The following is a 24,160-nucleotide window of genomic DNA, read 5'->3' on the forward strand; positions in this document are numbered from 1 at the left end:
TTTTATATTCCTGCAAACCATATGCGAATGTATTGTCTTAATTGCAATCAAAGGCCAGTGGCCCAAAATACATAAACTATAAATACACTATAAAAAAACAAAAACATTAATGTCACACACTGTGTTTATAAATTTCATAACGTAATTTAAGTGAATGAAAAAGAAAGGCTGCAAGAGATGTTAATTCATTTATGTCTTCAGACAATAACAACGTTAAAAACTTCTCATATGAGCGGGGTAAAATAAGATCTAGGAATGTATGTTTTCCTAAATTCATCAGCAAACCATATGCAAGTATGTACAGTATCCGAGTATGTACAGGTCTGGTCTATTTTCAGCTAAATTATGTTCCTAATTTGTTGACGTACTTGGCGTTTAGTTTAACATGAAAATAGAATGAATTGTCATTGGTAGTTCCCAAAAGTGAACTCATAATATAATAAATTATCTGGACATCACTTTTCAATTTTTCTGGAATATTGATATTATTCATTAACTTTTGTCTTTCTGTCTGGTGCCTAATATATTCCATGATGAAATGTTTTTCATTTTCAATTTTGATCTGAGAACAGATCTAAAGGTGTTGGGTATGTCTATCCTTCTCAATTTCTAATGCATGACTGTTTTTCTGAAATGAATCATTATGATTTTATCTTTCAGATTACATAAGAGAAAATATGGTTCAAAAGTGTGCAAGTCTTTAAACTTTATATACGTTCTCAGTTTTCTATTATCATTTGTTACACTCAACTTCCAGAACTCTACATACCTTTGTTGGATATTTGTTCGTATGTTTCTTATTTTATTGTGTGGTAATGTTTCAGGTATGTAAGAATGTTCAGGCATACAAAGAAAATAATATTGTTTACAGTGAAAAGACTAAGAATATAACAATAATAATAAATGCAGTAAACTAATCCTCACATAGTGTGTTATTTGATTTAAATCAGAAGGAAATCAACCGTATGTATACCTACTGTATTTACTACTCAAGAGTTTATTTCCATAATGGTGGAAAATAGTTCGTCAAATGAAATCATACAATTAGTACCGGTAATTACAATGATGCATATATACTGTCTACATCACCCATATTGTCTGACTTCTAAATTCCAGTCTAAAATAAACTAACAACCCAATGAACTCAAATGTAATTACCAAGGTACCAATAACAAGGTCTAACTTTATCGTGATATTCCATTAACAACACACAATACATCTGACAGATATAAATAACCTCGACAGTTTCTAAGTCAAGTAACCGAAACAAAAATTAAATGTTAGAAAACCACATCGTGTATTGAACTATTTATGAATAACATATATCTTTGATTGATGTACTGATATTTGGTTAGAGATAAGAAACAGACAGACTGTTATACAGACAGTATGTGTTTAATATTTATATTTGAGTATTATGTTTACGATTTATTTTAACAGGTAGACAAGGTATTTATCGATAAAAATAGGAAGTGTTGGATGTGTTGGCATAGCTCATGTTTAAGAGGGGCTTAATTCTTTGAGTTACGGTCATCCAGTTACAGACATCGAGTTACAAAAATAGCCATAATTCAGAATTTACGACCACTTTTTCGAAACCTCGCCCAAATTGTAACTCGAACTTTAAATAACAGTTAACCGAACTTCGAGTTACGGGCAACATATATTTTTACTTTTGTTAAACGTCCACATTTGGTAACTCGAACTTTAAAATATCAGTTAACCGAACTTCGAATTACGGGAAATATACAAATTGTGTGAATTGAATCAAGTTCAATGATGCAATAATGTACAATAGGCAGGACTCATACCCACCCACCCCTAACTAAAATACAATCATAATATATTACACGAGGAATCCTGACCCATTAACAGTATTTTCACACAATGCATATGGTGACTAGTGACAACCATTTCATTGTAATTGGTGACATCAATGCAAGAAGGGGTTTCCATTTTGCCATCACGGAGATCAACACTATATTTAAATACGCCTGTACTGTCAAACACCTGTAAGCCCATGCTAGGGTTTCTGTTACAGACATAAATATCGTCACGTCCACCGGTGGCTACGCCAACTGGTCTTCTCAGCTTGTTTTCTTGACATCCACTGAACTCAAACAAGAACCCACCATCTGGAGTTAGAACCTGGACTCGATCGTTAAATGTATCCGAAACTATTACATGTCCTTTACTGTTAATAGCAATGAAATGTGGTCCATTAAACTCGCATTGGTCATGGCCAAATTTGCCAATTGACTTAATGTACTTATAATCGCTTACTTGAAATAGTCGTATACAATGTGCATTCCTATCAAGCACATACACTACGCCTTTCTCGTGATTTATAGCAATTCCAGAAGGATTGTTTAGTCTAGTTTTAAAACTTTGTATAACTCTTCCTTTGTCATCACATACAACGACTTGATTATTTCCAGTGTATGCTTTTTTGGTACAATCAGTGACAAAGTACCTGCCATCTAACGATTCTGCAATGTCCCATGGACGAACTGGTTTACTGTATCCTGTAAATTGAATCTGCTGCTTTGGCCTACCACATAAGTCCATGATCTGTATTCTTTCATTGCCCATATCAGTAACCATGACTTCACCATGTCTGTTAACTATCAGTCCATTTGGACTATTAAATTTGCCAACTTCACTCCCAAATTTGCTTAGAGTCGCGTTTAATCGCCATTTACGCTGAGCGCTACACACTGTATTCGATGACGTTGATGGATCGTTAGTGTGTCTAACGAGTTTGGCATTGCCTTTGTTTGAAGCTTGGTTGGACTTTTCAAATGTTCCTATATCTCCTTGTACTGTAATATTACTTGGATGGAATTGCGGTAGCTTGCCTGGAACTTCGTCACAACCCTCTGTGTCCAGTGTTTCCAATACAGACATCTGATTTATTGTTTCTGCACATTTTATTACTTGCTGTGCAGTGCTTGTATACTTTAAGAAATCCTCCACATACATGATTGTACCTGTTAAAAGTTCATCAGACTCTTCGTGATGTCGAATTTCTTTCTCAAGGTTTTTATTCAGTGTGTTGAAATGTTTGTGTAATGTTCTTAGTGCTGTGCCCTCCTGCTCTTCAATCTTGCTGAGAACTAAACTTTTCTGTGCCTTTGAATGTTGTAGTATCTGTTGTTCCTGTTTATTATGCTGCTCTGTTAATTCTTGAAATTGTTTTATTGCTCTTGATTTATTTTCTCTTACTTGTGTCTGTTTTATGTTTAATTGTTTAATGTGATTTGATATTTCACTTTTAAATTTGTCTGCTGCCGCTTGCAGGTCAATCACATTATGTTCATTGTGCTCCGATCTCAAACATAACAAACAGATTGGTGTTAGACATGTATTACAGTAAAGGTCAACCAAGTTGTACTCATGTTCTGTACAGTGTACTGCGTGCACGACTATCGACTTGTCCCTGACTCTTGCCTTACCAAATTCTTCAGTTGTCAGAATACGATGCTGTTGGGTCATTGGCAAACTGCCATGAACTGTTGTACATGTTTCACAAAAATCCATAGCACAGTCTACACACCTGTTTCTTGACACATTTCCTCGACATCCATGACATAGGTTATTCTCTTCAATGTGCTGTGATTTCAGCCCGTCAATAATATCCATAATATTATTGAGCATTCTACTCGGTGGCAGTTGTTGTATGCTAGTAACATTGTGCCGACGTCGACAGACAGGACAAAAAAAGCCGCCATTTTGTTTTAATAGTCCTTCTAAGCACTGCTCACAGAAGGAATGGTGACATCGTAAAATCTTAGGATCTCTGTAGCGTTCCAGGCAGACCGAGCACTTCAGCAATTCCTTGTCCATATGACTTACAATGGTTGGAGTATTTGCTGCCATTGTGTAGAGTTGCATTTGTAAATCCCACAGTTGAATAGAGTGATATATTGTAGCCAGCAGCGTCCGAATCTCACGTGATGAACGTATTTTAACTAATATAAACACTGTTCAGTATTAGGCAGTTAATATGTAACTCTATTCGTTGTGCCGTGGGTTTATGCGATAATGTAACCCTTGATCTTTCTATGATATATATCCAATCAAAATACCAACATCACAAGTAAATGTGTGTTAAAAAGCGGGGAAGTCGTCACCTGCGCATGCGTCAGATGGCCATAACGTGTCATTGTTTACAAACAAGCGTCTACCCATGAGCCCTTGCGTTTTTAGCGTGTATTGTTATCGTCGCTTGGGATTCTTGCGCGGGCGCAGGTGACGACCCTCCCGTTTTAAATGCTATGGACATTTCGTGTAAAAGAATTTTAGTCCATCACCCACAATGCAATGAGTTATTTGAGAAATCTAATGACAATTTTAAAACAATGCTGCAGTGTTGTTACATTACTCACGTTTACTATTCATTTACCGTGACTCGCCTCAGGATAATAACATTGATAACAAAAAAAACATGGAATGGCTAGACGAATACACCATATGACAGACATTAATGATAGGAGGTCAACTTATAATATCATACATATATGTTAAGGAAATATCAATTTTGATGCTCGACCAGGCACAGTAACTACACATATTAATTGGAGTATAATAAGATCTTGTTCAGATGATCTGGAAATTAAATGGTCAAAAGACCACTACCCGAATACGACTTAGATTGATAGATGACGGGTGCCACGTGTGGAGCAGGATGTTCTCATTCTTTTCGAAACACCTGACATCACCTCATGGCTTTATGCCTTAGGGTCCATATGTTATCCTTTCACTGACTTGTCTACGTTTGTACGTGTTGTGTTGTGTTGTTTGTGTCAATTCATCGTGACGGTTTACTGATATATCTGATCTTAACGTAGTAGTTGAGCATGGACACAAAGTTAATGAGTGGTGACGGCACTCTTCTTGACCTAGGGAATCACAGAGAGCCACAACTACAGGGAAGTTCCCTGACGACTACCTAGCTCAGTGATAAAAGACCCATGGTCTCTGGATGGAGAATGTGGTGACAGCTGTACCAAACATACTTTGCAGTGCAACTGTATACAATGAGGTGCTAAATATGTTTGATATAAGGAAACACGGAGGACGTGTTTTATGTATATGTGTGAAGTATGTAGAACTGAACTCCCTGGGTGGGATTCGGGAAGACTATACCAGAGTAGAATTAAATAAATCAGTTGTATGCAAAAATACAATAGTGGTTAATTGCGAGATAGACTGACATAGTAATTACTGGCAACAAAAAAAACACTACTGAAATACATAAACTCAAATATTTATACTATTGGAACGAACGCGAGAGAAAGCACAGTTCTATATTTATTTATCTCAGAATCGGAGATGCAACGTTACAAAACTGCTTCTCTAAACTCTCTGCGCCACAAAAAAATGAAAATATATGTCTTCCACAATATCAATGATCTTTTATGACACTACCATTTTACATGATATCATATATTGGTAAACTTTGAAAGACTTATTATATATTATATTATATGAATCAAAGCTAGGCAAATGTAATAATCCGAACTGTAAAACACAAAAATCACATCTATATTCAGCCTTATAAGGTACAGAACAATAGATAATGAAATGAATCCAAATTTCGTTTTTAATGAATGCAATTAAAATAATAGTAATTTTTCCAACCATGTCTATTTGTTGCATTAAATCAATAATTTACATCGTGTTTTTCACATTATGATTAGATGTTTCACAGGTTTGACCAACAATATAACCCCCTCCCTCTCTGTAAGACAAATCAATTCATTCCTAAGAGAGGTATTCCATATGGTTGCTGCATTCAAAAAAAAGGGGTCCATGAGACACTCAAAAAGATTTTGCTGTCGCTGGCAGCTGTATCGAAACATGTTTAAAGCCATATGTGTGTGGTACGTTCTAATCACATTTGTTCATGTTCACTTAAACTCACGAATAAAAAACGTAACCGAAGAAAAAACCAATGCAAAATAAGCACAAACTAAAAGGTCTTCTACGTTTCTCTTACGATTACAGAATTTAAAAAAGAACACGAAAGATAAAATTAAAGCAATAATGTACATAATTGAATAACACAGGTAAATCAAACAATTTACATAATATATTATTGACGATGTTTCTGAAATGTTCGCTGATGACATTTTCGTTTTATCAGAGGCCTGATTTGAAGTGATTCCACTTCCCGTTACTGTTTCTGGACCATGTAAAAATGACGATATCGAACCTATCCAATACGATACAGGTATATCCTTTGGTTTTCCCCTTAGTCGACTAATCAAACCCATAGTTCCTTCTATGGCGATATACCCACTATAAAACCTGGGTAACGTATGTTGTTCACCATTCCAATTTGTATCAATCGATGATATCATAGTTTTCAACTGACATGCTGTATCTTCTTCTGCAGTTGTTTTCATCATTCCCAGTCTGTCCACAAATGTTAATGCTTCGACTAACAGTTCTTGTGCCATGTCATAGTGACGTATCTCTTGATTGATTTCATCTTTTATTACGTCATAATTCATGTCCAATTCTTTCAAGTAGTCACGTTTTTGTTGATTTATTAAGTTAGTTATTCTTGTTATGGTTTCGCGATACTGCTTTTTTATGCGTTGTGTTTGTTGTGCATGCCAGTTTGGTAGTTGTTTCAATTTTGTGTGTGCCCGGACTTTGTTTTCAAGGGCAAGTTTCTGTTTTGATTTCAAAATACTCATATGATGTGTTCCTTCCATACAATAGTCACCTGTTGCCTCTTGTGGCATCACTTGAAATGATATTATTGTTAATATGAACAGCAATCTGGAATGTAAATATGAACAAAAATGACAAAGGATTTACAAATATCTGTGACGCCCATCCGTATTGCTGAAATGGTGGATTATCAAAATGTTTGTTTGTTTCCTCGTTTGTTTGTTCTGTCATGAATTTGTTTTTGCGTATCTGTTGGTCGACTTAATTAGCTGATTATTAGCTGAATTGCTGTGTTATGTCTGTCATCGTTTAGGCCTATTTAAAGTTTTGGACGGAACTTGGCTCAGTGATTTGGAACTAATTACCAGATAACCGTCGCTATTCAGACTACTCATTCTGACAGTTTATATCCGTAGTTATTAATGTAGTGAACGATTAATCAAAAGATATGACGTATTCAGTACTTAGTGTGATTGGCTTTATGATTGAAGGTTACGCCCTAGAGTCTTTTTACTGCTTTGTAATTGGTTAGAGTTTTGAAAATGAATAAAGAGAGTTTGAGTTGGTCTTGGGGAGAGAGCACGATAGACGCAGTAGAGAGAGTCCAGTCCTGGAGAGTTGAGGCAGTCCAGTCCAGGGGCGAGCCTTGAGGCAGTCCAGTCTTGGGCGAGTCTTGGTTCAGCCTTGTGAGAGTCTTGGGGACTTTTCCCCAGGGCGCTGTGTCTTATAGAGTGCTCCAAAAGATCGACTAAGACGAGAGTTGAAACGTATTTCGTTGTGTGTGCCTTATTTGACTGTAAAGTATAAGTGACTTTCCCGATCCCGTACCTCAAGGGGACGCGATAGAGAGGCGAGACGAGATTCCCCCTGACAGTGTGGAGAACCCGAGAGGAGAAAGAATTTCCCCCTGATAGTTCGCAGACATTGCAATGAGTTACTCAAATCGGAAGAGATCTGCATAAGGCAAAATATACAAACACTAAAGAAATTGAAAATATGCATTGACCTAAAATGACCAATATAATCGCAAACAGAAGAAACTATCCAAAATTTAAATGAGGTCCCAAAATATCCTACACAACAAATACCAAAGGAAACTGGATCGCGTTTTTTTTCAAGCAGTCAAATATAGAAGCCTTTTACCAGCAATCGCGAACATATATTTGCAAGCTATATAGACCACTTTCCCGGATGTAGAAGATACGCAGTTTCGAATGCGCGTATGTCGTATATGTGATGCAACGTAATCGTGATATTGTGCTTCTGGGCGTACCAATCGACGCCAAAACAATAAAAATTCCTTCTATCAAATATCAATAAAATGCTTTTCAAGAAAATGTTGAAAACAACGAATTTGGCCCACAAAATTTGCTGATATCTTTACAAAATAACATATTTAGATCGCAATCATCCCAAGACACTGTTATGCCAAATATTTAAGCACTCTGTAATCGGGTTTTCTCTGCCAGTTAATAGTGACCAAAACTTGTGGCAAATATTTCATGAAAAAAAGTTCATAAAACGGGCAAAATAATGGTTTTCAAAAGTTTAATATATATCTGGCACAATTAAAATATGTTACGGGAACAATATATTGACACATTCTGGGTCTTTATCGGCGTATACACAAGCAATAGGTTCTTGCATGGAGGATTCATTTTCGTAAGGTCTATATGCAGGTGCAGCCAACGAGCAATAAATTGAAATAGTCAATTCTCTGGGACAAAATTTATTTTATGGGCCTTTTTAGTATGCTAATTAATATAAAGGAAAGAGGGGAAATTAAAAGCTGTTCATAAGCTGCCCTCCACCTGAAAACAAATTGTCTTCCCCCTGCCCTCATTTAAAAAACACCTTTTTGCTTACTCCTTTAACGCCAACTTGCCTTTCTTGCCCTCCTGCTGACCAAATTCATCTTTCCTCTCCCCTAAAGGCTGTTTTGCTCACCCTGCGATGTTTGTTTATGTAAGAACCCTACCCACTAAAAAAAAGTTTCCCTGTCCTTGCATTTTTTAAGACATCTGCCCTGCCCACTGAGGAATACTGATATTTCCCGCCCCTTACAAAACATATAAAAAATCCCCTGCCCTCAACAAAAATCCCTTGGAACAGCTTTTCTGGTGAACAGCTCCATTGGCTGCACCTGTATATGGCACATTCCATTTCAAAACAGAACCAAAAACGCGAAGTTATGGTGGAGCTGTTGACATGACTCACTGTTAGTCTTTAAATGACATCCGCCAATTGTATATATGAATGGTCTGAGCGGATTTTAAGTCGTTATAGTGCAATGCACACGCAATAGCATACCTCTAGACAGCCACCACGCTTGTAACAGTTGTTGTTAGTTACGTGCAAGTCTTTATTGTCATAGGGTGAAAAGAGATGACCGACGGTTTAGCCTATTTGCTTTTCACAGTGTCTATAGTGGTATATTAACAAGATTGGTGAAAACAAGTTGTACATAGTCATGGGAACATGATTTGAAGAATTATTCTATAAACACAAACTTTATGATGTATATTGTGAAAAAGCTTTGGGAATAGCGTAACGAAACAGTTCGATAATTTACATACCTCATGTTGCCTCAGTCAGTCTGCTGTCGTCAACCTGAGATTCTATATAAGTTATCTAGAGCGAGAACATGCATGACCTATTTGGTAACAATGCCCAAGACGGTAACCTTTGAACTCAAACATAATGGCCTCGTGTTATTCAGAATTTTTCTGTCACGATTGGGGGGGGGGGGTTAGAAACTCTATCTGGAAGGTGGCGATGTCAGAATTAGAAAAAAATGCCCAGGATAATTTTTTTTTCAATTCCCAAATATGTTACAATGTTGTGTTTTCGGTGATTCTTGTGTTGTATTGCCAGTAGGAATTTATGAATATTTATTTTATTATTTTAATTTGTGTTTCCTCATTTTAACGGCTTCATGAAGTTGGTGGGCAATATCTTGTTCACGCATGCGTAGATCAACTTTCTCGTGTATCACGTAAAAAGGGGGGATGTCTCCCGCATCGCTTTTAAGAAACCTTGGACCCCCAAAACAGATCCCATTTTTGCCTAATGGTGGATAGTACTATTATAATAGTAGTGTTATAGTTTATTCAGGAACTGCTTTTTGAAGCATCTGAAATCACGTGTTTTCCTTAAGGTCGCTGTATCGTTTATATCATCGATTTTTCTTGATTATATATATTGTATTATTGTTTCTTTGTTTGTTTGATTGTTTTCACCAGTAATTAATTAATTAATTAATCCATTGGCGGAATTTGAAAGAGTAACTGATTTTCTCCAAACTTATATTTTTAACACTCCGATAACGATTCCCGTCTTCGACATTCTACCGTTTTTATTCATACACGAGTTGTTGAACACACTACATAATTTGTAAATTCATTCAGCTTCTGAAAGTAAATGATTGAAAATTATTTAAGGTGCATAGGAAATACATTTCGTTATTAATATATTTCTGAATTATCTTGTCCAAATTTAGGTTTTTTTCCTCAAAAACAAAAACGGAAAGTCTTTATCTATTGTTTTTTATTAATTCAATTTCACTTTTCTGTCGTCTGTTCTTCCCAGCTCAAAAGATATTCGATTGCTGGAACCTTCATCCAGTGTCTATTTTCATATTCTAGATACCCGCCAATACAACACCCCCTCCCCACAATACAGGCTAGGTGTACATTTTATTACAGTGCCTGGTCTTCCTGTGGGTAAATACGGAACGTTAAATATGGGAAACACCATAATATCTTCTTATGACTATCGTGACTACACTATAGTCAGTTTGTAATATCACCAAAACTACCATTCAGTGCGATATGCCCAATGTAGAGTTCCGGAAGTAAGGCACTTTTGCTGAACCATTGTACATCAAGAGATGACGTCATGTTATGTATCTGGCATACTAAATCTGTTCCAATGGCAGTTTTCATAGTTTCTAGTTTGTTTGTAAATGACATAGCCACTGTCAATATTTCTTGTGTCACGTCATAATGGCGTATTTCTTGATGGATATCTTCTTTCAGCTCGTCATAATATGCATTCAGATTATCCAGATATCCAAGTTCGTCTTGTTTGATCATTTCGATTATTCTTTTGGTTGTTTCCCGGGCGTGTTCCCTTATCTGTTTCTCTTGTTCTGCACGTCGCAACCGCACATGTTTCAATCTGTTAAGTGTGTTTGTTTTGTTCTGTTGTAATTCTTCGTATTTGACCTTCAAGAGGTGTGCGTGATTTGGTGTGTTTGAGCAAGAGTTGTTGATTGGTCCACATATGTAATTAACGTTGTACACCAGGACTGACAACGTTGCAAAAAAAAGACTGTACAGTAGGTAAACTCTGGAAACAAAACAAAAAAGTGTTTAATTAATGAAACTTGTAACAATATGTGTTTGAAACATTCCACCACATGCGTTTAGGGAAATAATGGCGCTTTCCTACTTAAAGCGGGGGGGGGGGGGTCGTCACCTGCGCACGCGCGGGAATTGAGTCCCAAGCGACGATAACAACACACGCTAAGAACGCAAAGGCTCATGGGTAAAAGCTTGTTTATAAACAATGACACGCTATAACCTTCTGACGTATGCGTAGGTGACAAGTTCCCTGCTTTAAGCGTTGGCGATGGCAGGTCACAATAAACACAACCGGTATTGTAGTCAATAATGACACAGTGCTACTCGGAAAGCCAATCACATTTCGCTCTCATTCATGTGTTCGCGCATCGAGCATCAAGTTTACCCACCTTTTGCTATGATGACATCGACGTTTCTTTTGCACGGTTTGTGAAATACGCCGGGTTGAAATACCCACCAAGTCAACCAGTTCATTGATCGCTAGGCTCAGTGGTAGTTCTTGAACACGGTTGACAGGCGTGTTCTGGTTGCAGTTTGGACAGACGAGATTAAATCCACCACATACATTAAACCATTTCTCTAAACACTGTTCACAGAACGAGTGTTGACAAGGCAGCATTTTAGCTTTCTTGTAGATATCATAACAGATCGAACATGTCACCATTTGCTTAATATCGTGAGAAGCCTCTGACCACTCAGTGGCCATGTTGTTCTGCTACGGCATTCTGTGGGTTTGAACTCTGACCTATGATTCATAGACTGAAAATATCTCTGATTGAGAGTAATACTGCAATTAGCCCTGCGTACAGTGCTGTGTGTACGGGGACGCGTTCAGTTGATAGATGTCCCCACCACAGCCATGCGTACCTCCATAGACAAAGTCCGGGTGCGCAAGTTAAAAATAAGTAGTTTCCCAGCCGAAATCGGTTGAAATGACAATAATTATCCGTAACAACCATTATAAAGTTATCTGAAACTGAAATGTCTTTAAAAAAACGACTAGTAAAGACAAATTGTAAATGCATCCTCCTACATTTGTAGAGCTTTTTCTTTAGGGGTCATTATGTTGTTTGGATTGACGTTTCCTTTAAAGGGAGGCAGTCTTCGTGCCACGTCCTGCTTGATATGGGACTCATAGCGATGTATACAACGCATATAAAATACATTGTTTATTTACATGAAATTCGAACACACGTGACGACCACCACGCTTTAAAATTCTAGAATCCCTAAAAGATGGAAATAGAAATGATAGTAGCATCCGCATACACATCCGAAAATCATTTATAAAGAGAATAAATAACAATGGGTTGAGTATGGACCCCTGGGAAACTCAAGTACCCGCTAAATTTACCTGTGGTGGTATGTCTTTCATGTAACGAGAATCGAATAATTTAAGTATCAAACATATAGATAATATATAGACAAATAGATAATACATAAGTTTTTGTAATAGAATGTTATGACCAACAAGGTCAAATGCTTTATGACGATCAAGAACAACACATTTTTTTCTGAATCTAAGGTTTTCAATCCATCTTTCAAGGATCTTCGTTATAGCAGTCTGAAAAAAATAATTCCCAAAAATCTGACAGTACATCAATCCATGTATTAAGGTATCCTCTATGCCGAGGATGCCGATTGGGGATGATCCACCTAGAAATGTAAGTCGGGGAGGCTGGTCTGTCCTGCTTACTCTGGCCATAACACATGAACATGTGCTTGCTGCCCTGCCCTGACTTCCTAGTACATCTCTCATAGCAACTCAAACCTCGAACTGGGCATAAAAGCAACTCCTCCTGATCCTAGGCCTGACAATATTGGCCAAATGGGAGATGATGATTGGCTGTGGATCGTGCCCTGGGACTTGGTTGTAGGCGAGAAACTTGATTTGTGTCTTTAGCACAACTTCATTGTCCATAAAGCCGACACAACAGCAGCCGATAATTGGAAGCTATCTGAATATACTTTAAGAATTTTACCAGGAGCCAATTATAACTTGGAACTGTCTGAATTTCTGGTAGTCCTAGTGCTGACTTCTCTGACCAATTTAAACATTTCTGTCATATAAGTTGGAGCAAGATTATTTAATGGTTTATAGACCATAACACAGCGCCGGTAATTAACCTTCAGGCTATCCATCACAGTCATCCATCTCAATTTTTAAAATAGAGGTTTAGTAGGAGTTTGCGAAGGAGGATCAAAAATCATCCTAGCCGATCTTTTCTGTAGTTTATATAGTCTATTTAACTGGTCTGATTCTCAGACTGTGCTACAGTAATCCAAATGGGGAATGATTAAAGCACGACAAAATTTGATACAGATAACTGTTGTAAGATACGGTTTTATACTCCTGAATTGGAGTATAGCATACTCACTACTCTATGAAATTTATTCAATATGATCTTTCCATGTTAGATTTTGATCTACCATGACACCGAGTAGTTTTTCTGGCTTTACATGCTCTACTTTTGAATCATTTACTGAAATGTTAAGTTCCTTAACAGGTAACTTTTCATATTTTTGAGAAAATGTAACTAACATTGTTTTACTTTTCTCACTATGTATGATCATCTTACACCACGCTTCTACATTAGTCATGTCTGAGCACAAGTTCTACGGTTTCTCCAGAAGTAGTGAAAGTACTATCATCGGCATACATGTAGAGTACTGACTATTTCCAGGGCAAGATCATTCATGTATATTAAAAACAGCAGTTGGCCTAGTATTGAGCCTTGTGGCACATTCGTGGTGATTGGAAGGAACTTAGATGTAGCTCTCTTAAATTTAACAGATTGTGACCTGTCTGTTAAATAGGATTTGAACCGCTGTAAGGATTGGTCGCTTACTCTATACAAAGATAATTTGTGCAATAAAAGATCATAATTGATCATGTCGAAGGCCTTGCATAAGTCAAGAAGAACCAATCTTGTCAAGTCACCCTTGTCCATATTAGTAGCCTATTGGATGTCATCTTAGCAAGGGTACTTCCTGAAACCTGATTGAGCCAAATGTAACAGGTTATAGTTAGTTAAGAAATTATACAATTGGTTGTGTACATGTTTCTCCAGTGTTTTAGAAAGTACACATAAAATGCTGATAGGTTTGTAATTAAACTTTACATTAGAGCTGCCACTCTTGAAAATAGGGCTGATTCTACCTTTTTCTCATTGGTTTGAAAATCGTTTAGTACATAATCTTGGTCACACCGTTAGCAATTGCTAATCTTGTATCTTGGAAGACAAACCGTCTGGTCCTATAGATTTTCCAGGATCTAAGTCCTGTAAAGCTTTCAGACCGAATTCATGCGTGATTTGGGGAATGGTAAAAGTATCAGAATTCGGAACTTTAGATGTAACAAAATTTGTCAATTTTTCGAAATCAGGTTGAAATGGGTTGACTTCTGTGAGATATTCAGATACAATGTTGCTAAAGTAGTTGTTGAAAAACATGGTAATCTCATTGGGATTCGTTAAGACTGCCTCCCCATCTTCAAGTTTGAGTGGAGGGGAAATAGTGGGCTTAGGTTCAAGTTCTCTAAAGTGTTTCCAAGTTTGCCTATTATTCGATTTGTTTTGATCAAATAGACTAATGTAGTATTCACGCTTTGCAGTTTTTATCATATTAACCACCTTATTGCGCCAGATCTTATAGTTTATGTGATCATGTACCTTAGTGTAATTGTCTCTGGTATGCATTGCTTTTAAAATGTCATTTGATATTCATTCTGGCTGTGTATGTTACTTCCGCTATGGAGCATAATCATCTAAAACTTCTTCAACTAAGGTGGTAAAAGTATCCAGGGCTTCATCGACTTCACTGAACATTTCCAGGATATTCCATGGCAGTTTTTCGAAATTTTCATTGAATTTCATCATATTCTGAGGATTTGTCACATACATGTGATCACGGAGTGATCCTCTAGTTTCTGTTACTCTTGTGGGATCAGTAATGAGTTGTGTTATTTGGAAACTCTCCACAATATCATTCCAACAATGGGGAACCTTGTTTTGTCTCAATAAATCAATATTCAGGTCGCCCATGATAATAATCTCCTTGTTTTCCATATAAGAATTGTCAAGTTCTCCTTCACATTTTTCACACCACACAGGAATTCTGTCATGTTCAGGTCTATAAATTGTACATAACAGGGATTTGTTGTGCATTTTTTGGGTTTGGTTTTGATCTATTTTCATATATTTTCATATATGTCCCCAGACTCTAAATCATCTCTCCGATCATAATCAAAGCGTGTGCTGAAATAATTAATTACCCCACCATGTGCGACATATGACCTATCTTTTCTCTCTGGTGGGTAATGATAGCCATCCATTTTAATAAATGCAACTGCATAGTTTTTGTTGAGCCACGTTTCCGTAATCTCTATAACATCAGGGTTTTGTTTCTCATCCTGTACAATGAGTTTCACTTGTTCAATTTTGTTGGTAAGACACTGCACATTCCAATGAGTAATCTTTAAATCCCATTATCAGGGAATAAATACCTATAGTCTAGGTAGAGACTCGTTATCCCTGTAGTAGCAGTGAGCTTTCTTATTTCCCAGTAGCAACGTTACCCCATATATTGTATCATAGATTGTTGTAGGTATCACCTGGTCCTGCCGGGTGTGTTCTGTATATGGAATCACATGTTGAGTTAGGATTAAGCATGTTAATATTATTGTGGGGCACAATATAATGTCAAGGTTTTGGATTTGTGTTTTGGTCTTGGTGTATCTTCTCCTTTCAGACATATTACATAAGTAAAAGTGTCCAATTGCTATTCTGTATGATTCAAGTTCACAGTTCCACTTTGGATGCCGGTTGTCTGACACAATGTGGCTTAGAAATATTGACTACCTGTTCATAAGTCTGTATCATCAAAGGTGTGTAGGTAGGGACCCTTGTAGTGGAACAAAATAGGTAGGAGGTAGGAGCATGTGTTAGCACCAGCAACAACAGATAAACCTGCCGCCTGTGGGAGTCTACTGAAAGCCTCCATGAGTGTAAGTGGTACACTGCTGGGTTCATTGGTAGTGTGTCGTTCAGTTGGGACAGCAGATCTGGGATGTTCAGAAGCACTACCAGTGTCTCGACTAACATTTCCAATAGTAGTGGAAACCAGGCCTTGGTTGGCCACTTAGGCACCACCAGCATCAAGATGCAGGTGTGCTCCGGTTGAAAAGGCGTACATGTGGGTCCAAGGGAACAATAATGCGTCCATGGCCCATACTCCTGGAGTCGGCAAGAAAGTCATGTACTTCAGGAGATTGGCATTCCGGGGTGTGGCGAATAGGTCTATCTTGGGACTGTCCCACAGCCGAAACAGTCTGGAGGCTACCCATTGGGGTACCTGCCACTCCGTGTTCTAGAATTGGAGACGGCGCAAGCAGGCATTCGCTTGTCTGTTCCGTACCCCTGGAAGGTGGTGTGCAGTTAGCTCCACATTGTATTCCAGGCACCAATGTTGACAGTGATGAGGATTTGGTCCTCCCCCTCCTTGTTGATGTAGGAGACCATCGCTGTGTTGTCTGTGAAGAGCAAGATCAGGGGCCCGAACTATGGGTAGAAAATGCATCAGGTTTAAGTGCACTGTTTTCAGTTTGAGCCAATTGATATGGCGAACCTGAATCCAATGTAATTCGTTAATTAAGTGTACTCCCTAACCTGTGAGGGAGGCATCTTCGATCACAGTCATAGCTGTGGTGAGTGGGTTCAATGGGACCCACTGCTTGAGGTTGTTAATTGCCATCCACCAGGGCAAGGCATCCTTGCTTGGTCCGAGAGACCAGTGTTGCAACAAAGTGTGTTGCACCAGATGACTGTGCAGTGGAGAAACACAGAAGGGGCGCTGACTAGACGTGCGGCTAGACTGTTTATTGCTTGACAACGAGCCTGCAATGGATGCACGAAGCCTGACTCAGTGTAGAACTCCATGCCCAGAAACACCAACTGATGTGACAGATGTGGATGGGACTTTTTTTTAGATTTAATAGAAAGCCTAATTGGTGTAGTAAATCCTGTGTTAGCTTTACCTACTCAGCCAACAACCCCTCGTTTTAATTGTGTAGCAACCAGTCATCTAGGTACGAGTTGATGTGTACCGACAACAGAAGCACCACCTGGTGAACATGTATGGACTAATCAAAATGGTGCCCGGAGGGTAAAACAGTGTTTGGTACCTCCATGCGGAACCGATCGAGGAGCACATACTGATTTAGATTAGATCCAGAATTGGACGTCTGCAACCTGTAGTATTTGGAACTACAAGTGTGGGCGTGAGGTTTGGCCCAAGACTCCAGTACCCACCACTGCATCGATCAAATAGCGCTTGGTCCAGTGGAAAGCGTCTTAGGACTAAATTCTTCCATAGGGGACTAATGTCCGCCCATCAACACTGTCTGTGTGCCCTCTGCCACATTCAGCAATCTGTGGGACCAAGTGCAGTCTGTGTTGCATTGGATCCTGCCATCTGGGATTCAGAAAGCCACGACGCTACCAAGAGTAGCTGCTTTAGGGTAAGGGTATGAACATCAGGTCACTAGGACTGATAACTTCGCGCATCACCACTAAGCGTGGTTTACGGAGATATTTCAGATTAAAGCACACGCCCTCATGGCAAAACCCCAAACCCAGAATGCATTCTAAACAAAGGTGACATTTGCTATGGGGGTTCCAGCCCGGAAGAACCTGGTCGACTTTTTGGGTGACAACCTTAGAGGTGAACAGCTCTTCTTGGATTGCTTTCCTTTCTTCTTGTCCATTTTAACTATACTAAGAAATGAACAAGGCACGCATGAGTGGAACGAAATACAATTGAAACTGACACAATGAAGCCCTGCAAAAGTGGTCAAATGTGTCACGCAAGTTTTTTTGTGTGCATTACAAAAGAAGAACATGGCCGCTAATAAGAAAATGTTATCCTACCAGACACCGCATCTTACTTTTACTAACAGTCACAGGAGTACCTCAGAAAGTTTAGTTGCTTAGAAACTGCTGACTGAACCGCACTGTTTTTCTTTCATGCACACTCAGTGTGGACAGTGAGTGAACATAAGGCAAGATGACGCTGACCTTCATCACATGTTACGTGATGAGGGAGAAAAGTCATGGGGCTTCCCCTGGCCCAGATTTCTCTCTCCGTCATTAGCTGAATCGCAGATTAATGCCTGCAGCTCAAAATAGTCATTTTGACTGACTAGTCTATGGTGGGTAATTGAACATAGTGAAAATTACGGTATCAATTTCCTTATGTAATTAGATGCAAATTATCAAAAATTTTAAGCACTTTTATATTATACTAAGTATGCACATCCATCTATAAAACACAGCAGCAAATTGACAATGTCCATTTTGTATTGAATGTACTTTTGAACTATTTTGCAAAATATTTGATAGCATGAATATACAAGAATTGCATAACAAATTCAAATCTCAATTTTTAGCAGTCCCGATTGTTGACGATTGTTTTGGGGTTTCCCATAAGCTAAGTTTTAGAATACAGTGGCAACATTCACAGATTGGCTTCTGTTCGAAATTACTGCAGTACTTTGAACCAAGACCAAATTAAGGCTAATCATAAATACATTTAATTCCTGCAACACCATATTTTCGCTATATAGTAGCACTTGCGTAAATTACATGTCATATCCATGTTGAAAATTAGCAACATTTTATAGATTCAGTATATGCCAAATCCAATTTAGGGTTCATTTGTGCAATAGAGCAAATACAATAAATCTCCAAACTCTTTCATATTCAGTTATTCAAACATTTTACATTAATCCCAAGCCCCTAAACATGACCCTAATCACAACTCCTAATATGATCCCAGAGTCCAATATAATAAGACTGCGTAGCTGTCAGCTGTTTTTTATTTGATCCAAGTTTATTACAAATGTATCCACATACATTGTTTTGTGTTCAACCTGACTTAAATTAATGGGATAGTCAAAAACATTTGATTTTTTGGGTTTTTTTATTCACTCAATATAGCTATTTACAAAACAAGGATGAGAAAATAAAACAATACAGCAGGCTGTCTAGTTCTTCATTTCCTGATACTGCAAACAATCCATGTCACAAAGACGATCAGATATTAGTATATTTGGTCTACAGGCACCTGTAAAGAAACAAGAACAGGAAAATGAAACTACCTATTATACATTGAGCGCATATTGAATAAAATCTGTGTATGAGTGAAAGCAAAATTGAAAAGAAAAAGAAAATCTAGGATGGCAGAAAAACTGCGCACACGTTTTTCCCAATTTTTAGCTCCGCTGTTGACTGTCGATGTTTACTTTTTCGACTTTTTCTTGAAAACTACAAGCCTGAATGCTTTGATACTTGGTGTATATGTACCTTGGGTAGACTTCTCTCAGATTTGCTCATTTCATGATCATATCTTCAATTCTCTAATTTTGGTGAATATTTTTGTCATTTTTGGTAAAAAGTGATATTTTTGACTTCTTGTTAAAAACCGCAAGTCCAATTGCTTTGATATTACATATATAGGTACTACATGTGGAACTCTCTCAGATTTGTTCATTTTGTAATGATATCTTTAATTCTCTAATTTTGGTGAATATTTTTGTCATTTTTGGTAAAAAGTGATATTTTCAACTTTTTGTTAAAAACCGCAAGTCCAATTACTTTGATATTACATATATAGGTACTACATGTGGACCTCTCTCAAATTTGTTCATTTCATGATGATATCTTAAATTCTCTAATTTTGATGAATATTTTTATCATTTTTGGTAAAAAGTGATATTTTCGACTTCTTGTTAAAAACCACAATCATTTATGATGAAAAAGGATATTTTTGAATTCTTGTTGAAAACAGCAAGTCCCATTGCTTTGATACTATACATATTGTTCATTTTCTAATGATATCTTCTGTTCTTTAATTGAAATGTCCATTGCTAACAGCGGAGCTATCTCAGCCGAGAGGCTGCTTGTTTTGTTTTTCATGATGCAATTAAATTTTCTAGCCCGATAAAGCTATTTTCAGAGCGGACGTTTTGCTCATCTGGCAACCATCATAGAAAACAGTACTTGGACATTACCTAAAAGATCGCTACAAAAAAATCATTCTTCATCATCTGGTGGAATTCCTAATTCTTCATCTGTCCATTTGGAGATATCAGGATAGCCATGACCCTGCAAATTGTAAGTCAAAATGACAAATACTACACAAGATAGGTGGCTACATATGTACATACATCATATACAAGTAGGTTTCTATTTTTATTTTACACTAGGAAAGTTGTACCTCCCTGTTGCATTTCCCCTGGCAGACAAATACCTCCCTCTCATGGCCAAAGTCCCCTGGCAAACAAATACCTCTCTCTCATTGCCAAAGTCCCCTGGCAGACAAATACCTCCCTCTCATGGCCAAAGTCCCCTGGCAGACAAATACCTCCCTCTCATGGCCAAAGTCCCCTGGCAGACAAATACCTCTCTCTCATTGCCAAAGTCCCCTGGCAGACAAATACCTCTCTCTCATGGCCAAAGTCCCCTGGCAGACAAATACCTCTCTCTCATTGCCAAAGTCCCCTGGCAGACAAATACCTCTCTCTCATTGCCAAAGTCCCCTGGCAGACAAATACCTCCCTCTCATGGCCAAAGTCCCCTGGCAGACAAATACCCCTCTCTCATTGCCAAAGTCCCCTGGCAGACAAATACCTCCCTCTCATGGCCAAAGTCCCCTGGCAGACAAATACCTCTCTCTCATGGCCAAAGTCCCCTGGCAGACAAATACCTCCCTCATGGCCAAAGTCCCCTGGCAGACAAATACCTCTCTCTCATGGCCAAAGCCCCTAGCAGACAAACATCTTCCAGCTGAAAGTCCCAAGCAGACAAATGTGTCCCTGCCTCAAGTCCCACTGCCGGACAAATATATAAATACTTCCCAGCCCCAAGTCTTCAACAGACAAATACCTCCCTGTCCTTGTTGGATGTGTGTTCACTAACTTGTAGTGCCACACACACACACACACACACCTTTTCTCTAGATTCAAGAGATTAATCATTATTATATGCAAATTAAGCTACAACAGTTGCAGGGTTCTCCACGGTTTGAAAATTAAACAGGGCGCGCCAATGTGAAGTGGGCGTGGCACATTTGTAACGTGCATCATTGGCAAGGATGTTGAAAAATGGAAACTAAAAAATCCATTAATCTACATATATTATTACATATGCATAATATATATTTATTATTACAAAATGAATAGGAATTTTGAAGAGCTATTATTAAGTAAATGTCAGCACGTACAATCAGCCTCACGATTCCTCAAGCGGCGACATCAGTTGTTTACAAGTAACGATCACGTCCAGAAAAAGACGTAACAAGTTTGTTAATTTATTTTCCCAAATAGATACATACATGCTTTATTTAATTTTTAGCAAAAATTTATATTTATGATTTATATTTACGAAGCAAAATAAAATGTATGTCGCACAAACGTTCGTAATTGATTCATTAAAAAACTTGCATGAATGCCACCAAAAACCAACGAAATAAAATGTACACAATAGAAGATTTTCGATCTGCAGTTAACAGTTACTATCAAAAATAATAGAATTAGGTATAAAAAAAAAAATACATACTTAAAAGAATAATTTTCATTCGAATCGAAAGTTTGATGTCTGCTTCGTTGAAAACAGCTATGACCCGGAAACAGTTCATTTTACTGTGTGCACCTGATACTATGTAACGATGCTTTTGATTGGCCAAAGCCACACATTGACGCGAAAAACAACCAATTAGAATATTTGTTCCAAAAGAACACAAGTAAATTTATTTCCTCCACTTATGATGCGAGTTGAAAGCATGGCCGTTTTACTGGGGTTTTTAATCGTGATTTAAAGAAAATTCAACTTTAAATAGTGACATTTAAATATAAACATTTACATGTTCAAGCAAGCATTCGTGTGGACTTCTTGGTGATCAGCAATGTCCGTGATGGTACGTCGGCTGCGTTGGTCGTTTGTTCCACTCGGCGGTGACGATGTTGCCGCTACCATGGATGTACTACATCCATGGTTTTAACATGGAGCTCCATGGTTTTAACCATAGACCTTATGTTTAACGAATGGTTTTACCGATAACGATTTTATATATTTGACGTCACCCTGGCAGTAAAAATATGGGTACGGTAATGCACTTTTCTAGGCCGCATGTTCATTTTTAATCGTGTTGAAAAAACTTGTAACTTTTTGTTTGGTGGTGTTATCACCTCACGGTGACCTGCTACGATAACAAACCGGAATTTTCACAGTTGCACCTTAAAACAATGAACCAGTTACCCTGAGCACGATGAATCATCTTCGGAAGACAATGAGTGTTGGCCTGATTTGTAAACAATTCTTTGTCTGGGACCATGCAGGGCGCACAGGAAATATAACAGGGCGCTGACAATTTAAACAGGGCGCCAATTTCAGATAACAGGGCGCGGCGCCCTGTAAAAACCCCTCGTGGAGAACCCTGAGTTGCATGGTAAGACATACTTACAATAACCATTTCTGGATCATGGTAAAACCTCCACAAAATCCAAAACCACATCAAACCCATAATAGCCTCACCAGTCCAGTAGTGTTTCCTTGGTGGTACTGGTAATGCTCTATATAGTAGTGAACCACTGTGGGGGGAAAAAGTGTTTTAGTCATTAATGAGGTATATCAACGTGCTGCACAGTGTGTATGCCTAATAATAAGCATATAATTTGCATAATTTATTCATAATGTTTGTACAATGTATCACTTTTTGAAAACTGCTTATAAATTGTATTACATTTGACATTTGAGAATATTCTAGTGGTACTCAGTCAACCAATAGAAACCTCTCATTCCAGTTTGAATTGCAAAATGTAGATATTTATAAAGATGAAGGGAATATCTTTGCTGCACTGGGAGTAGATTCAGTGTTCAATACATTGAGACCTTACAATGCATTACTGAAATTCAAGAACATTTGATATACTGGTAATTACATGTATCCATAGACTTTGAACATTTCAATGTTATTTAGATTTTGACCAAATGTACAAACACACAGAACCTACATTAGATTTTGGAAATGGTTCCCTGAGGCCCCACCTTACCCCGAACCTTAACCCTACACTCCAGCCCCCAATGTGATTGTACATGCCCCTCCAAATAACTACTGTAAAACCATTTATTTTCACTGACATTTAATTTCACGAACTTGTCAGAGAAACAATAAGTTTTATTGTTATTTTACATGTTTACATTAATTTAATTTAGTATATTTTAATTAGCGAAATTAAAAACCAGTGAATAATTAATGCATTTACAGTATATGCGTCCTGACGAGATACATATACAATGTAAATGAGGGAAGGGGCACTGGAGGGGCAGGGTTAGGATTGAAGCTATGGAGCCCGAACAAACTGTTATAGAATATTACATCTCTAGCATATAGAACATGACAAGGTGGATCACTAATTATGTAACATGCGAAACAAGTATATGGTGAGGAAGTGAATGCGTAAATCGAGTGTGTTTATTTCAGAAAAGAGCAAATACTGGATACAAACATGTCACTCTATGCGTGACTGCGCCCCCACCCCCAACAAGTAGAAATATTTAGGTCTGTGCAAGTTGAAGTATAATCGTTCAAAAAAACACTTATAAATATACTAAAGGGGGCTGTTCAACTTTCTAATTTATGCAGTCCATGCTTTACAAGTATCAAGAATCAATTTATCGCAATTTCGGAAAAGGCCTACAGGACTTTACGTACGTGACCTCAGTGTGGGGTTACAGACTGCAGCACGACTACATTCTACTCGTTTTCTTGTGTACTTACTGCCGCTTTTGTTGTACTTGTGGCGCCTGCCGTCTAAGCGATCTCAGCGCCAAAACGGGCAATCTAAATCTAGCAAGAGAGGACATCCTACGATATCACTGCCAACACGACAGGATTCCAGCAAAAGAAAGAAATACGGGTCCGAGTCGGCGCACACAAAAACAGACAAAATGGCCGATACACCGGCTTATCGGCAATTGTCGGTAAAAATCGCCTAACAATCGGAAACGGAATAATTTCACCTTTGACCTACACTTGTATGTTTTGTCTCGTAGTCTA

The 24,160-nt window shown here is 38.0% G+C and overlaps 3 protein-coding genes across 4 annotated transcripts; all 3 read right to left on the reverse strand.

The window, feature by feature from the left end:
- Window positions 1-4,126, reverse strand: LOC146735664 (E3 ubiquitin-protein ligase TRIM32-like). Its single transcript, XM_085506531.1, has one exon. The coding sequence runs from the start codon at window positions 3,892-3,894 to the stop codon at window positions 1,837-1,839; it is 2,058 nt and encodes a 685-aa protein (XP_085362657.1). The 5' UTR covers window positions 3,895-4,126; the 3' UTR covers window positions 1-1,836.
- Window positions 4,127-5,300: 1,174 nt separating this feature from the next.
- LOC102802985 (uncharacterized) lies at window positions 5,301-11,778 on the reverse strand. Of its 2 annotated transcripts, XM_006821533.3 has the most exons (3): window positions 11,438-11,778; window positions 9,261-11,034; window positions 5,301-6,792 (listed from the first exon to the last, which is right to left on the reverse strand). In XM_006821533.3, the coding sequence occupies exons 1-2, from the start codon at window positions 11,752-11,754 to the stop codon at window positions 10,476-10,478; spliced, it is 876 nt and encodes a 291-aa protein (XP_006821596.1). In that variant the 5' UTR covers window positions 11,755-11,778; the 3' UTR covers window positions 5,301-6,792; window positions 9,261-10,475. The 2 variants fall into 2 exon arrangements, with proteins under 2 accessions (XP_006821596.1, XP_085362659.1); XM_085506533.1 differs by lacking the exon at window positions 11,438-11,778 and having other exon boundaries at window positions 9,261-10,478.
- Window positions 11,779-19,005: 7,227 nt separating this feature from the next.
- Window positions 19,006-24,091, reverse strand: LOC102803124 (NADH dehydrogenase [ubiquinone] 1 beta subcomplex subunit 2, mitochondrial-like). The gene is made up of 4 exons (XM_006821534.3): window positions 23,882-24,091; window positions 22,565-22,691; window positions 20,115-20,208; window positions 19,006-19,168 (listed from the first exon to the last, which is right to left on the reverse strand). Exons 1-3 carry the CDS (start codon window positions 23,965-23,967, stop codon window positions 20,137-20,139), a joined length of 285 nt encoding a protein of 94 aa, XP_006821597.1. The 5' UTR covers window positions 23,968-24,091; the 3' UTR covers window positions 19,006-19,168; window positions 20,115-20,136.
- Window positions 24,092-24,160: the final 69 nt, after the last annotated feature.

Source organism: Saccoglossus kowalevskii, chromosome 12, assembly GCF_978046115.1.
Source record: "Saccoglossus kowalevskii chromosome 12, keSacKowa6.1, whole genome shotgun sequence".
In the NCBI taxonomy this organism is placed as follows: domain Eukaryota; kingdom Metazoa; phylum Hemichordata; class Enteropneusta; family Harrimaniidae; genus Saccoglossus; species Saccoglossus kowalevskii.

What these genes read in the sequence shown, in the direction of transcription:
- LOC146735664 (XM_085506531.1), bottom strand. Translation starts at nt 3,894, where the DNA reads ATGCAACTCTACACAATGGCAGCAAATACTCCAACCATTGTAAGTCAT.
- LOC102803124 (XM_006821534.3), bottom strand. Translation starts at nt 23,967, where the DNA reads ATGTCCTCTCTTGCTAGATTTAGATTGCCCGTTTTGGCGCTGAGATCG. An exon ending in CAAGTACAACAAAAGCGGCA is followed by an intron (nt 22,692 to 23,881) that starts GTAAGTACACAA and finishes TTCCCCCCACAG; the next exon opens with TGGTTCACTACTATATAGAG. An exon ending in ATGATCCAGAAATGGTTATT is followed by an intron (nt 20,209 to 22,564) that starts GTAAGTATGTCT and finishes TACAATTTGCAG; the next exon opens with GGTCATGGCTATCCTGATAT.